This window comes from Macaca fascicularis, chromosome 5 (assembly GCF_037993035.2).
Source record: "Macaca fascicularis isolate 582-1 chromosome 5, T2T-MFA8v1.1".
In the NCBI taxonomy this organism is placed as follows: domain Eukaryota; kingdom Metazoa; phylum Chordata; class Mammalia; order Primates; family Cercopithecidae; genus Macaca; species Macaca fascicularis.
Window position 1 is genome coordinate 38480631 of NC_088379.1, and position 15644 is coordinate 38496274.

Here is a 15644-nt window from a genome sequence, read left to right on the forward strand (position 1 = left end):
AACTTTTTTATTTTTTAAAGCTTCACTTAGAAACATGAATATTTGTAGGTTTGGTGCTAACAATTCTTTTCTACTTTCATTTTAAGATTCCTCAATGAGTTATTTTCTTAGAAAATGATTATTTTATTATTGTTACCCAATTAGAATGAAATTGTTATAACTGTGAAATATAAAGAGCTTCTTAAAAAGTTGCTTTCAGTGGAACAGACTAAGAAGTGCAGAGATGAGACAAAATATATATGGGAAAATCCAGAGATGGGCTTGACCATAGGCATGGCTGGATCTAGGAGTTATAATGGTGCAATCAAGACTTTTTCTCCACCTCTCAGCTCCTCTTTTCTCTATATTGACTTCATTCTAAATCAGATTCTCATCCACGACTACTGGTAGCTACCAGTGTGTATCATTCTTCACAGCAAGCCATGCCAGAGAAAAGAGCATGTGCCTTGACATCACCAGAGCCCATTCAGTTCCTCAAAAGGTCTCTGAATGGAGTAGGCAGGGCCATGGATTGGTACTCCCACCAAGTGAAAGGAAGGGTGAAGGGCAGGGCAGTTCCCAAATGGAAAAACACCTTGGGCAGATAGAATAAATGACAGATATCTGCTAAAATAGAAACCAGTTTCCGATATGGACAAGAAAAACTTGTCAGCATTTCCAGCTAAAACTTTGCCATTTTGACCTTGGACAAGTTGCTTAACCCCTCTCCAAGCCTCAGTTTCTTCATCTCTATGACATGGGTATCGCATGTTTCATGGCTTCATGTACCCCTCAGGTGGGGAGGAAGAGATCATATACATGCTATTAGACCAGACTATAAGTTTTCAAGTTATTTACTAAGGAATAACTGAACCCAGAGGAAGCAAGGCAGTCATGTAGAGCAGCATCAGCTATAACCTAGGGAGTGCAGTGCCGTTGACCCTCCAGAGTGACTGTTGAGGCAAGTAGCTGCAGAAGATACTGTCTACCAATGTAAAGTCTTTCTGAGTCTAAGAACCTTCAGTTCTTGCTCTGTCCTCTTACACTCTGGGTTTACATCACTTTTCAGAAAGATTTTATATACAGTCTCTGTGCTTCCATTCAAGGGAGTGTTTAATAAACTTCAAGTACTGGTTCTTGAGCCAAATTCAGCAACAGTAAGGCCATGTTCTCACTCAGAGAAAAGTGCATAATTAATCCCCTGGTGTTTCTAACTGGTCTATCTCTGCCTTCAGCTCTCTATCTTCCCAGAGTGTCTGTTTCTCCACTTCATCTTAGGATTGTTGTGATGTTTAAATGTATGTCATGGCAAGGCATAAAATTAAGACCCAAGTAAATGGTAGATGTTATCGTAATTGTCATTAAAATAAAATTAAGGTTGCTTTACTGTTGATGTTTATAATTAAAGTCTAAAGAACTTTTGTATATACAAAAGCATACCCACTATTGTTTGTTCTCTATTCAAAGGCCAATCTGTTATACTAGCTAGTTATTAAACAAAACTTTGAATATCAATTTTTCTTAAGCATTTTTATTTAAGAAGGTCCTGTCGTACATGGCCACCTTGCTTCCTCTAGGTTCAGTTATTCCTTAGTAGATAAAAGCTTTTAATCAATTTAGGTTCCATTTATAAAATTTATCTGAAGTGAATCTTTTGAGCACTTCAGACACCTTAAATAGTACCCAAAACCTATCCAAATGTAATTATCACAAAACTTACTGTGGTGCCACTTAACTAAAAATATTACATTAATTCAATGAGCTGAATTCATTTATTTTTGCTATATATGCTTTTATACTCTTTTAGGATTATAGCAGTATTTACCCTGCTCCTGCCTAGACCTAACAGAAGTAGTCATTTAATTATGTGACTGGGATATAGCCATTTCTTTCCACAGAAAACCCTATATGTAACATCTGCTTCATCAACCAATTCATTCTTAGATGGATCACAGAACATGGTTGCTTCTCCCAAGGCAATTTGGACCTGAGTACTAGGTATCCTACTCAGTGTCTTTTTAAATTGACCTTCAGTTGTCATGTTAGTAAAATTCTTTTAAGCCCATGCCTTATACATAGGTTGCAATTTTTTGTAACCTGTACATTTCCCTAGGATGATATATTCTTTAAATTTTGCTTGGCCAGAGATACATGTGATTGTTATATGTTGTCCTGATCCAATGGCATTATTGGAAATTTACATATGCTTTAGTATCATATTGTAATTTGCAAGACTTTCTACAGACCTTATCTCCTAAGAGGGATGGAGTCTGTTCAGTTAGCTCTTCTTTTGAGGACATTTGATTACTTGATCTTCTTAGAACACATTATTTAACACTTTCTTTCTAGTTGGTTGTTGTGTAACTGTCAGTGCTGATAAACTATTGAATAGACTAATGTTATATTTATCTTATTATATATGATCACTTTTGCTGATCAGATCTTGTTCTTGTTATACAGTTCTTTTCTCTGATACTATTTTTAGCTCATGCAGAATTATTTTTATTCATATTTTCTTTGAAGGAGTCTCTCTAAGACAGGATTAAATGTGTAAGAGATTTCTTACAGGAAATGCCTGTGAGGGAACTTAGAGAGGTTAGGAGAAGAGATTGGAAGAACTGTCAGACCTCAGTGCGTGTCTGACCCTTATAAATGAGAGAGGGAAAGAAGTAAGGTTGGGAAGAAGCATCTTAAATTGTAGCACAGTTTTGGTTTTTTGGGGTTTTTTTTGTTTTGGATCGGAGTCTCCTTCTGTCACCCAGGCTGAAGTACAGTGGCACGATCTCGGCTCACTGCAACCTCCACCTCCTGGGTCAAAGCAATTCTCCTGCCTCAGCCTCCCAAGTAGCTGGGACTATAGGTGCCCATGACCATGCCCAGCTAATTTTTGTATTTTTAGTAGAGATGGGGTTTCACCATGTTGGCCAGGCTGGTCTCAAACTCCTGACCTCGGATGATCTGCCCACCTCAGCCTCCCAAAGTGCTGGGATTACATGCGTGAGCCGCCGTGCCCAGCCCATTAAATTGTAGTAGAGTTCTAATTAAGAAAGTTCAGCTAGGTCTGTGGGGAGTCTTTGGGCAAAAGTTACCTGTCAAAGGAGTTCTGCCCGGGAATGGGCCCAGCAGTTATCCCTCCCTCACTCAGTCATTGTCTGGGAGCAGCCCATGAGAAAGCACAGCCCAGTTCATTGAGGTGATGGATTCCAAAGCCTAGCAGTTGGGGCTTGTGGCCAGTTACACTTTCTGCAGACAAAGGGAAATCTGAGAGGCACATTATTGTAGCTATGGCACCTACTTAAAACGAGGAAAGAAAGATTAAAATGCATATTTATCTTTTGTAAAATAGCTACTTAATAGAAGAACCTAGCAGCCTGGTATGTTACTACTCCCTTACTTGCTAAAATTAATTTTTTTTTTCTTTTTTTTTGAGACAGAGTCTCGCTCTGTTGCCCAGGCTAGAGTGCAGTGGCACAATCTCGGCTCACTGCAGCCTCTGCCTCCCGAGTTCAAGCGATTCTTCTGCCTAAGCCTACCTAGTAGCTGGAACTACAGGTGCATGCCACCACACCCAGCTAATTTTTGTATTTTCAGTAGATACAGGTTTTACCACATTGGCCAGGCTGGTCTCAAACTCCTGACCTTATGATCTGTCCACCTTGGCCTCCCAAAGTGCTGGGATTACAGGCGTGAATCACTGTGCCCGGCCTAAAATTAATTTTTTAACTAAACATTTTATTATATGCTTCTATTATTACAACTAATTTTTCCACATACTTTATTTTTTTCTCTTCCAAGTGACATCATGATTTTACGATGTTTCACAAACTCAACTTGTATTAAATAAGTATGTAATGTTTAATCCTCAAGTTCTCCTAATTTTGCCAGAGGAAACCTCTTTAAACTTACTATTTTGTCCTTTTATCACTGCCCTCAACATTCTTGGAAGCAGTGCTGCTTTCTGAAAACCATACCATGGTCTGTCAGCGGTGCTCAAAATTTAGCTGCATCAGAATCCCCTGGAGGGCTTATGAAAACACAGGGAGCTGGGTGCCACTTTCAGAATTCCTCCATTAGTATGTCTGGGCTGGGATCTGAGAACTGACATTTCTCACAAGTTCCTAAATGATGCTGCTGGTTCTGATTTCAAATCTTGAGAACCACTGTTCTTGACCCATTGTAATTTCTTTTCTCAATATATGGAAAGAGGTACACTCCAAGAAGTTCTGCATCCCCTTAGTAGGGAACTGTATAACACTTCAACCTCGTGAATCCTAGAATGCATGTCAGAACTGGTGGTGGGCAAAAGTGTTTACTGCCTGCTTTTGAGCTACTCTTAATAGTGATGGAGCTAGAAAAAATATATCCTTTTTAAAGTTACGAATTCCCAATGATTTTTACCATTTAATATATTATGTTATTGGATGCCACTTTTTTAAAGCATGAGGTTTCACCATCCATTAATATTTTTGTAATTACATTTAGAGGTAAAACTATCTTTAATAGACAAATTAATAAATATCTCATCATAGGTCATCTCATGAATTTTGAGGTTTATCATAACAGAATTAAAGTCTACATTCATTATACTTTTGTATTTTGAGTCTAACTGACCCTAAGATCATCCTATAGCATCTCCAAAATGTCTTTAGCGTTTAGTCTTTGTCCTGAAGCATTAAGTTGTATTTTGTACTTTGGCTTCTAAGTAGATGTTAAAGTTATCCATGGAGTACTTTTTTAAAGGACTGTTTAGAGGTTATGATTGTGAATTGTTTAGTAATTTGTGTCTTAATGTTACAGGGATCAAATGTCTTTCCTTCTTTGGTCAAAAGTTGGAAGTTTCCTGGCTGTTGGAACTGTTAAAGGAAATTTGCTTATTTATAATCGTCAGACATCTCGAAAGATTCCTGTCCTTGGTAGGTGATAGCTGGAAACACTGCTAAATATTTGAGATGCTTTACCTAAATGTAAATTCTGCTGCCTTGGGTTTCCCTGATCTTGCAAGGGAAATTTTGCAGTACGAACCCCCTCCCCATGTCCCCCCAAAGTCTTACATTTAGCTAAACATGAAGATCCCTCTTCACTGCTTACTGATAACTTCCCAGGGTACATAGAATAGATTGAGTTAAAGTCAGGCTGTGCCTTTGGCATCAGGACATTAACAGCATGGCTTCCATTTGTCCTTTCTCACCCAGACTCTACCTCTGGACAAGGAATAGCTCATATACATATGAACACATATTGATAATATGTGCTATTTTTGTTAATTTTAGTTAATTTAGTTGCATTATAATATGTGGTAATTTTACTCCACACAGTACGCAGATTAAAACATTTACTGCTTGGGTCTGGGCATGGTGGCTCACGCCTGTAATCCCAGCACTTTGGGAGGCCAAGGTAGGTGGATCACAAGGTCAGGAGTTCAAGACCAGCCTGGCCAAGATGGTGAAACCCCGTCTCTACTAAAAATACAAAAAAATTAGCCAGGCGCAGTGGCAGGCACCTGTAGTCCCAGCTACTCAAGAGGTTGAGGCAGGAGAATCGCTTGAACTCGGAGAGCGGAGGTTGGAGTGAGTCAAGATCACGCCACTGCACTCCAGCCTAGGTGACAGAGTGAGATTTCATCTCAAAAAAAAAAAAATTTACTGCTTGGATAGAATATATCAAGATTTCTAATTCTGACCCCCTCACCCTCTCCAAAGCCTAGTTAAATCTCGATGTGGACTATGAGTTCCATTTGCCTCAGGCTATGCAGCCGGAGGGTGTTTTTATGTGTTCCTTGTTTGACCTTCTTGTTTCAGCTCTTTGATTCCCCCAACCTCTGGCCACTTGGCATCTGCCCTCTGAATACCCAAGAAGAACCATCTATTCTTGTCAATTATTGTAATATCATTGTAATGAATGGTAGAACCTAGTGGGCTTAAGTGCATCCAGGTGGCCAGGAAAAGTATAACTTACTGCTAATAAAGGAATTACACTCTGGAGATAGTGGCACCCCCAGATACTTCAGAAAGTGCTCTTCCATTCAAGACAATCATTTCGAATTATTTTTACATATATGTATCTCTTTAATGTTAACATTAATTTTTGGTGCTACAGCTAAACAGTAATGTCATTGAACTATTTGAAAAGTTAAACTAAAATTTTTTAAGTTACAAATATCAACTTTAAATTAGTTTGTCTATTAACTGTTATTATTGGTGTTAAGACTAACTTGATACCTGAGCACTGAAAGCAAAAGGGCTTTGAGGTATATAAGGAGAAGGAGGAAGAAGATATTTTCTTCTCCCTTTCTTGGGTATAGAAAGATATCTTTAGCATCTTCCTACTTGTCTTTGTATAGTCTTTTCCCCTTCCTAATACCTATTTCTTTGGACACCCAGTTCCTTTATAACACCCAAGTCCCTTAATCTATGATCCGCAAAATCTCTGTAGCCCCAATCTCTTCTCTGAATATTTCCTTCACTTTTGTGCTCTGGTCTCCTGATATGAAATACTGTCTATATCCTGAAAACTCCCAAATTTATATCTTTTCCACACTGTAGACTCATACCTCCAACTGCTTACTCAACATTTTCAATGAGGTGTCTAAATATACACTTCAAATTTAGTATCTCCAAAACCTTCTTGACTCACAGCTTTTCCTTCCACTATTGTTGACATTTCATTCTTCCAAATCTTTAGGCTAAGGTTTAGGGCCACCCTTGACTCTTTTCTTTCTCGTACTCTCCATATCTAATTTGTCAGAAAATCTTATAGACTCAACCTCCAAATATCTCCAGAATCCAGCCTGTCTCACCATCTCTACTGCTGCCACCATGGTGTGGTCTCAAACATTTTCTACCTTAATTTCTGCAGTCCCCTCTTTACTGGCCTCTCCACTTCAACTCTTGCCCCACTCTAGAATCTTCTCAACCCAGAGGCCAGAATGAGCCCTGTGCTCAGAACTCTTCAGTGGTTTCCGTCTCACCCAGAATCAAAGCGAAAGGCCTTAAAATGGCCACAACAAATTTTCCATAATCTGGCCTTTGCAGCCCCTCTGACCTCATCTCATGTTCTTCCCTCCTCATTTGTCTGCTCCAACCACACTGTCCTTCCTGAGCCTCTTAACACACCAGGCAAACTGCTGCCTCAGGGTCTACTCACTTAACCATTCATTTAATACCTGCTTTCTGCATAGGTACTGTATTAGGTTCTATGAGGGTACGAAGAATGAAATGAATGTGGTCTCTGCTTTTAGTAACAGCTAAAATAGCTGACACTTTGATAGCATTTCATTTCATATGTGCCTTGCACTTTGGTCAGTGCTTTAATTCAATTGAATCTCAACCCTATTAGAGGTCATACTATTTCCCAATTTATGGATGAAGTGAGTAAGGAATAGAAAGGTTGGCTAGGCATGGTGGCTCATCCCTGTAATTCCAGCATTTTGGAAGGCCGAGGCAGGCGGGTCACTTGAGGTCAGGAGTTCGAAACCTGCCTGGCCAACATGGTGAAACGCCATCTCTACAAAAAATACAAAAAAATTAACCAGGAGTGGTAGTGGGCTCCTGTAATCCCAGCTACTTGGGAGGCTAAGGCAGGAGAATTGCTTGAACCCAGGAGGCAGAAGTTGCAGTGAGCTGAGAAGATTATACCACTACACTCCAGCCTGGGAAACACAGCAAGACTCCATCTCAAAAAAAAAAAAAAAAAGGTTAAGTAACTTACCCAAGGTTTTTTCAGTAGGTAGTGGAGCTAAGACTCAAAGCTAGGCAGTCTGGCTCCAGAATCTATACACTTAACTGTTCTTCTCATTAGTAGAATTATCCTTGGGACTCTTGAGGATTTATCTATCCCAAGACCTTCAGAAATGCCCATAGTGTCAAGTGTGTGATTCCCCCCCCACCAAAAATGTAATTTTTGCACTGACTGGAAAGCTCAATGAAAAACTTCCTGATAGTTAGTGGCTATTTGATATTACTCATTAGCTTAGTTACACAGTTCTTAACAGGTACATCAGTGTTATCATATATTATTATATATCTTTTAGTTGTTACTGTTTTTGTTTTTTTGAGAGGTAAGGTCTTGCTGTGTCACCCAGGCCAGAGGGCAGTGGTGGGATTACGGCTCACTGCAGCCTCAATCTCCTAGGCTCAAGTGATCCTCCCACCTCAGCTTCCCGAGTAGCTGGAACTACAGGCGTGTGCCGGCAGTCCTGGCTAATTTTTTTTCTTTAATTTTTGTAGAGATGAAGTCTCACTGTGTTGCCTAGGCTGGTCTTGAACTCCTGGGCTCATACAATCCTCCCACCTCAACTTCCCAAAGCTCTGGGATTATAGGCATGAGCCACTGTGCCTGGCCTCTTTTAGTTATATATGAACAGTTAAACTGAATGTTAAATCTGCTTACGTCAAAGGTATACCACACCATGAAGCTAAGTATGAGTAAAGTTAACTTCACTGCTTTGGAATTTACGTCTCTTAAGACATTAACTTTGGAGCCAGGCATGGTGGCTCGCACCTGTAATCCCAGCACTCTGGGAGGCCAAGGTGGGTGGATCACTTGAGCTCAGGAGTTGGAGACCAACTTGGGCAACAAAATGAAACCACGTCTCTACAAAAAATACAAAAATGGCCAGGTGTGGTGGCTCATGCCTGTAGTCCCAGCACTTTGGGAGGCCAAGGCAGGCAGATCACCTGAGATCAGGAGTTCAAGACCAGCTTGGCCAACATGGTGAAACCGTGTCCCTACTAAAAATATAAAAATTAGTCAGGTTTGGTGGCACACCTGTAGTCCCAGCTACTTGACAGGCTGAGGCAGAAGAATTGCTTGAACCTGGGAGCCGAAGGTTTCAATGAGCCAAGATCGCACCACTGTACTCCAGCCTGGGCAAGACAGCAAGACTCCATCTTAAAAAAGAAAAAAAAGAAAAAGAATTAGCTGGGTGTGGTGGCATGTGCCTATAGTCCCAGCTACTTGGGAGTCTGAGTTGGGAGGATGACTTGAGCCTGGGAAGCAGAGGTTGCAGTGAGCTGAGATCACACTGCTGCACTCTAGCCTGGATGACAGAGCCAGAACCTGTCTCAAAAAAGAAAAAAAGACTCTATCTTTGCAGGTTTGGTTATATGATAGGCAAATAAATCTTGTCAAGGAGCAGAATATCTTTTTACATTAGGGCCCGTGTGCTTATATCCAGATAAAAATTTGGAAAACAGTAATGCCTTTATATACCATTATTTTGATTGATACCTTGGTAATAAACTGTTTTAAATAAGTTTGCTTAGACACTAACTGCTTTGATGAAATTCTAAATTCTTGTCTGTTTAATCTCTTGGTATATTCAGATTGGCATCAGAGATTTTTTTCTTTGAGAAATCCACATGTCTGTACAAAAATCATCTCTTTTTCAGGAAAACATACTAAGAGAATCACTTGTGGATGTTGGAATACAGAAAATCTGCTTGCTTTAGGTGGTGAAGATAAAATGATTACAGTTAGTAATCAGGAAGGTGACACGATAAGACAGGTAATACAGTAACATCTCTTTGGTCTGATATATTCAAGCTTTCACCCCAAATAAATAGTTTGTCTATCAAACTAATCTTTACAATTTTTAAAAATCTATATGTGAGGTATATATATGTGTGTGTGTATACACAATAACTTCAAAAACCTTTCTATTTATGTGTCAGAACGCTTTTCTTTGATATGAATATGTTATCCAAATATCCTCCTTTGTATATTTCCCTTTGTTATTAGCGTGGATTATCAGCTCTGTGGTTCTAGTCAGTGTATTTGTGAAGTAACTCTTTTTTATATGTGTATATTTATAATACAAATGTTAACAACTGGTAGATCTTGAACTCAGAGTCAAATCTGCCTGATTATAAAGCCCATACCTTTAACTGATAAATTGCTTCTAAACTAATCCTAATGAAATTTAATTTTAAGATTAAATTTTTCTACTATTCACATTTCTCAAGATTGATTAGCTCTTTCAGAGGCTCCCTCTTTATGGGAATTTGTATCGCCAGTAGCTACATAATGTGACCAATGGGAAATTTTCACTTTGGACTACTGCTTATGATTTAGTATTGCTAGAGTAATATTGACTAACATATTCTTTGAATACCTGTTAGGCACATGGTACTGTGCTATATACTATAGGAAGAATATGAAATATGGCTCTGTATTAGCCAATCTATTGCTGCATAACAAATTAACCTCAAAATATAGAAGCTTAAAACAACAGTTACTATTTCATGGTTTTGTGGATGAGGAATTTAGATGCAGCTTATCTGGGTGTCTCTGCCTCAAAGTCTCTACAAGGCTGCAATCGTGTTGTTAGACAGGGCTGCAGTTTCATGTGAAGGCTTGATAGGGAGAAAATCTGCCTCCAAGCTCACTCACGTGGGTGTTGACAGGGTTCAGTTCCTTATAGGTTGTTAGACTCAGTTTCTCTCTAGCTATTCACTGGGAGCCTCCCTCACTTCCTTGCCACATGGATCTCTCCATAGAGTGCCTCACAACACAGCAGCTGGCGAGAGAGTGAGAGAAGCCATTCAAGACTGAAGCTACATCTCTTTATAACCTAATCACAGAATCACTTTTGTGATATTTTGTTCTTTAGAAGTGAATTACAAGGTATAGCCCACACTCAGTAGGGCAGGGATGGGGATGACACAGGCATAAAACCAGAAAGTGGGGATCATTGTGGGCCACCTTAGAGGTTGCCGATCATAGGCCCCCACTCTTAAGAAGACATTACTAATATTATAAAACACACATGGCCTTGCTGTTAATTGTCACATTTTGTGGTGCAGCTTACCTGTCCTACAACATTTGGGAGATAGAGAAGATCAATGAAAGTTTGATTGTGACACTCTCAAAGATAGAAGGCTATCTGAATCAGTCAGGGTATAGACTATAAACTGTTGGGACAGAGAGACCTAAAACTCCAGGGCTGTAAGAATATGATAGTATGGGTCGGGGCAGGGGGTTTCCTCTCTTTCTTTCTCATGTAACAGAGAGACAAGTCACCTACGTACCTCTGCTTCACTAAATTGTACAGAGCCTCAGGTTCCTTCTATCTTATTGCTCTGCCATTTTCTAGAGTATTGTACCCTCATCTGCATGATTGAAGCTAGTGTAACAGGATCACATCTGCATTTCAGCTCCAGGGAAAGGACAAAGAGAAGAAATAGAACGTAAGAAATTTGTAAAGGACTTGATCTGGAAGATGCATTTATTATTTCCCTTCATATCATATGACTAGAACCTAGTCATGTGGCCAAATCTACCTGCTCCCAGGAAAGCTGCAATTTTAGTCCAGCTAGATGACTATGTACCTTGCTAAAACTTGCTTTAGTAGATAGTGCAAAACATTTACTCATTCAGTACAAGCAGAACAGCAAGGAAAAACTTACTACAGCTTGTTCATGTGTTGTTCAAGCCTGGACTAACTGAAGATACAGGTTTTGATTGGGAATTTTTAGAAAATAGGGCTGAAGAAAGTCGATTCCTATGTCTGTTTTAATCATCCTATTTTCAATGCCCTTTAGAAATAGAATGTTAGGTATAGTACAAATGCTACAACTCCCCTCTCTTGTGTCCATATCAGACATCACCAATAGACAGTGGATTTTTTCCCTCCACTGAATCAAAATATGGCCTTAGAATATTTTTTCCGTATAGCATTCCAGGAAGTCACTACAATTCAGCTGTTACTTACATACAAGATAACTATTTTTCATTTCTAATCCTTAAGAAGTCTGCTTCCAAACTTAGACATCCTACTTAAGCTGTCATGTAGTAAGCAAAATAGGCATTGTTAAGTGTTGCTTTGTTTGGTGTTTTTTCTTAATTGTTTTAACTTTGGTGTTCTGAAGATCACTATGGTGTTACTTGTATGGATTTATTTTTATTTATCCTGCTCAGGATTTGTCTTGCTTCCTGAATCTGAAGATTGCTATCTTTTGTCAATTCAGGAAAATTCATAGTCATTATCTCTTTGAATATTACTTCTTGCCCTTTCTATTCTGTTTTTCGGGAGCATCTGTTAGATAGCTGTTGGACCTTCTTATGTCTCTTAATCTCTCCTTTTCATAGTTTCTATCTTTTTATCACTCTGCAACCTTTTGGATGATTTCCTCATATTAGTTCACATATTCTTTCTTCAAATTTGTCTAATCATCTGTCTATACCATTGAGTTTTTTTATTTTAATGACTCCTCATTTTTAGAAAGTACTTTGTAGTTCTTTTAAAAATCTGCTTGAAATACATGAATAGACAGTTCACACAAAAATATATAAAAAATGGCTCTCATACATATGAAAAAATTTCAAACTTACTCATAATTAAATAACTACAAATTAAAGCCACACTGAAATACCAGTTTTCACCTATCAGGGTGGCAAAATTATGTAAAATATGACAACATATTCTGTTGGTGAAACTGTAGATAAAATAAGTATGTCCTGTCTGGAGGAAAATTTGGAAATAGCTAACAAAACTACATCTGTACTTACTTTTTGACCTAACAATACCATTTCTAGGACTCTACCCTTCAGATACACCTGCTATAATACAAAAGTACATATGCACTTAAAAAAAACTGCCTGAAATTAAAAACTTCTTTTCTGATATTTATGAGTCCTCTTACAGCTTTAGTCATTTTTAAAATATTTATTTTATAATTTATGTCTCCGATAATTCTATTATTTTTATATCTGCTAGCTCCTTCTCTTGATGCATTGTTTCTTTACGAGTTTTGTAATTTTGAATTATGAGCTCATCTTTAGCAAGGTTTATGTGTGGAAATTTTTTAAAACCTTGGTAGAGGTTCTGGGTTAGTTTTTTCCAAAACTGCAGGGGTAATATAAGCCTGGATGCTTCCATATTTTATGTTAATTTCTCATCTTGGGAGCTCCCAAACAACCCAACATATAAATTTGAACCTCAGACTATAGTGAGGATAGGAAGGGAGGAAGGGAGATCTTTAAATCCTTTTTCCTTTTTCTTTTTCTTTCTTTTTTTTTTTTTTTTTTTGTGACAGGGTCTTGCTCTGGAGTGCAGTGGCATGCTCATAGCTCACTGCAGACTCAAACTCCTGGGCTCAAGCTATCCTCCCACCTCAGCCTCCCAAAGCGCTGGGATTACAGATATGAGCCACCGCGCCCATCCTTTAATTAAGTTATTGAAATGAACTTTGTTTCGTCTGACTCAACACTCAGGCCAAGATAATTGGGTTTCGTTATTGTCTCCCGTAACTAGCTGCTCTGGATAGCTGCAGCATCAATTTCTGCACACACTCTGCTTTTAGTTTGATCTTTGCTGATTGTCCCTGTAAATTTCCCTTTTCTTCTTTCAGGCTTATTTATCTATTTAATAAGATATATTTTCTGTTTCATGTAGAATTTCTAGATATTTGTGACAGTAGGATTTTCAGGTTCTTAGTCCAACATTAGTCAGGAATGAAAACAAGTTACCTGTTCTATTAATATTCAGAATGAATTTAAATATTGGGTTTGTTCATAGTGATGATGTTTTTACTCCGTTAGACACAAGTGAGATCAGAGCCTAGTAACATGCAGTTTTCCTTGATGAAGACAGATGACCGAACCTCTGCTGCTGAAAGCATGGTAAGAATTCTAATCAAATCCATGTGCAAATCATTTGGGTAATTTTGTGGAATATATAATTTCCTTTTCTTGGATGACAAAATAGTGATAAATAAATTACGTCCATTGACTATATTTTAAGCCAAAGTAGAGCTAGGTCTTTTAGTCCCTAAAAGTTGTTGTAATTGCTACTGACTACCTGGCATTACAGCAAATGAGGACAGCTTTCTGTTACAATTGGTATTGCTCTTTTCATTCTTGTGGCAGCAAAAACATTAGGGGTACCTTGCAGAACAGAAGTATTAATTTGTATATTATTTTTAAAATTTTTACTCTATGAGATGTGGTTAGCAAAGCTCTTGAAGTTGTAGGTTTGGGGTTTTTTTGTTTTGTTTTTCTGGTTTTTTTTTTTTTTTTTTGAGACAGAGTTTTGCTCTTGTTGTCCAGGCTGGAGTTCAGTGGTGTGATCTTGGCTCACTGCAACCTCTGCCTCCTAGGTTCAAGCGATTCTCCTGCCTCAGCCTCCCAAATAGCTGGGATTACAAGGATGTGCCACCACACCCAGCTAATGTTGTATTTTTAGTAGAGATGGGGTTTCTCCATGTTGTTCAGGCTGGTCTCGAACCCCTAACCTCAGGTGATCCGCCCGCCTCGGCCTCCCAAAGTGCTGGAATTACAGGCATGAGCAACTGCGTCTGGCCAAAGTTGTAGCTTTTGGTTAATACTTAGATGCATTTTCCCTGCCACATCTTAACATTCTGAAATCTAGATGAGTTTCACAATCAATATGAATATATTTAATGAAGTAGTAGTTCTTTATTTCCTAAAACTCTATTATTAAATTGATAGTGACTTACAATTGAGAGCATCTTATAATCAAGGAAATATATCAATAATAAGCCCAAATAAGTAATGTACTATTTTTTCTTCCAACATAATTACATCCTCCACTGGGAATTGCACTGAAGAATTTACTTGCATGAGTAGCAGAGAGACACGAGTTTAGCCAACACTGACCTGCAGGTGATGGAACCAGTGATGATATAAAAGCCAAGCTGGATTATCCACAGGAGTATGGACCTGTAATCCCAAATGGCTCAAAAACAGAACAGCCTCTTAGAGTAGAAGAGTCTTTATAATCAGAATATGAATTCATTTGCAGTGGAACTGTCAGACTTACAATCCTGTATTGTGCATTACTCTAATGAAACATATAGAAAGTTTAAATGGTCACTCCACAAAGGAATTTTAGTGTATTTCAAAGGGTATATTGAAGATGTGTAAAACGAAGGACCCTTACCAGACTATATATTAGTAAATGCATTTTTTTAGTCAGTCATATTATTGTGCTACTTACAACATGTAGCACATCTAAATTGGGCTTATTATTTTCACAAATTAGGTTCAGCTTTTGGATTTGCTTATTGGTCTTTTCATGAAGTACTAAATAACTCATTTCACAATCTCCTAATCTTTTCTGGCAGATAAGTGTGGTGCTTGGCAAGAAAGCTTTGTTTCTTTTTAATCTGAATGAACCAGATAACCCAGCTGATCTTGAATTTCAGCAGGACTTTGGCAACATTGTCTGCTATAATTGGTATGTCTGCTATAACTGGTATGTACAAAAAGCTCATTACAGAAGGACATCTATAGGTTTTTCCTTACTAATTGTATTCAATTTTTGTTTGTCACATTCAATTCTATACATAACATTTTCTGATTCATGGTCTGTGATTTAGTATGCAGAACTATTTAGCATATTATCTGACACAAAGTAGGCCCTTGATAAATTATATTCTATAATTCCTTAATTTTAAGGTACTTGCTAATTTACCATGTTGCCACTGATAGCTAATCTCCTTGTTTACCATATTTTGCCTTCGTTGCTATAGGTATGGTGATGGCCGCATCATGATTGGTTTTTCACGTGGACATTTTGTGGTCGTTTCTACTCATACTGGAGAGCTTGGTCAAGAGATATTTCAGGCTCGTAACCATAAAGATAATCTAACTAGCATTGCAGTGTCACAGACTCTTAACAAAGTTGCTACATGTGGAGATAACTG

General features: G+C 38.3%; 1 protein-coding gene across 4 annotated transcripts in view; it reads left to right on the forward strand.

The window, feature by feature from the left end:
- The window catches only part of WDR19 (WD repeat domain 19), a 93929-nt gene that overhangs the window by 7066 nt on the left and 71219 nt on the right, over window positions 1-15644 (forward strand). For all 4 annotated transcript variants that reach the window (XR_012434785.1, XR_006698179.3, XM_005554696.5 and 1 more), the window contains exons 5-9: window positions 4777-4892; window positions 9369-9484; window positions 13519-13599; window positions 15063-15175; window positions 15471-15644. Coding sequence is in view for 2 of the 4 variants with exons in the window: in XM_005554696.5 (XP_005554753.1) it covers window positions 4777-4892; window positions 9369-9484; window positions 13519-13599; window positions 15063-15175; window positions 15471-15644 (600 nt within the window). In the remaining 2 variants the exon portion in view is untranslated. The remainder of the gene's footprint in view (window positions 1-4776; window positions 4893-9368; window positions 9485-13518; window positions 13600-15062; window positions 15176-15470) is intronic.